Raw genomic sequence first — 511 nt, forward strand, 5'->3', positions numbered from 1 at the left:
CTTCGCTGCACCATCGAGTCTGCGCACACATATGAAGCCTCACATAGGTAAGAAGCCGATCGAATGCAAAATATGCGGAAAAATTTTTACCACGACATCGAGTTTGCGTGAACATATGAGGATTCATAACGGTGAGAAGCCGTTCTCTTGTTCGGAATGCAATATGAGTTTCACTCAATCATCGACTCTGCGTGAACATATGAGGATTCATAATGGTGAGAAGCCGTTCTCTTGTTCGGAATGTAATATGAGTTTCACCCAGTCAGCGACTCTGTATAACCATATGACGATTCATGGCGCTAAAAAACCTCACGCTTGTCCTGTATGCAGGAGAAATATCTCTCAATCACGTAGTATGAGAAGGCACATGAGAATTCATGATAAGCCCAGATTCAACTCCACTGCATGCGATAAATCTTTCCCGTGGAAATTCCCTTTGAAATAACACATGAAGATTCAAATAACGGGCTGATAGACGCATTTCAAACCGAAACACGCATTGCTATTTCTG

At 42.5% G+C, this 511-nt stretch overlaps 1 protein-coding gene across 1 annotated transcript; it reads left to right on the top strand.

Moving 5' to 3' along the window:
• Positions 1-31: 31 nt before the first annotated feature.
• LOAG_16326 (gastrula zinc finger protein XlCGF8.2DB) lies at positions 32-445 on the top strand (the record flags this gene model as incomplete). Its single annotated transcript, XM_003151813.1, has 1 exon — positions 32-445. One exon carries the CDS (start codon positions 32-34, stop codon positions 443-445), a length of 414 nt encoding a protein of 137 aa, XP_003151861.1.
• Between the last annotated feature and the right edge of the window lie 66 nt (positions 446-511).

Source organism: Loa loa, assembly GCF_000183805.2.
Source record: "Loa loa unplaced genomic scaffold supercont3.5729, whole genome shotgun sequence".
NCBI lineage: Eukaryota > Metazoa > Nematoda > Chromadorea > Rhabditida > Onchocercidae > Loa > Loa loa.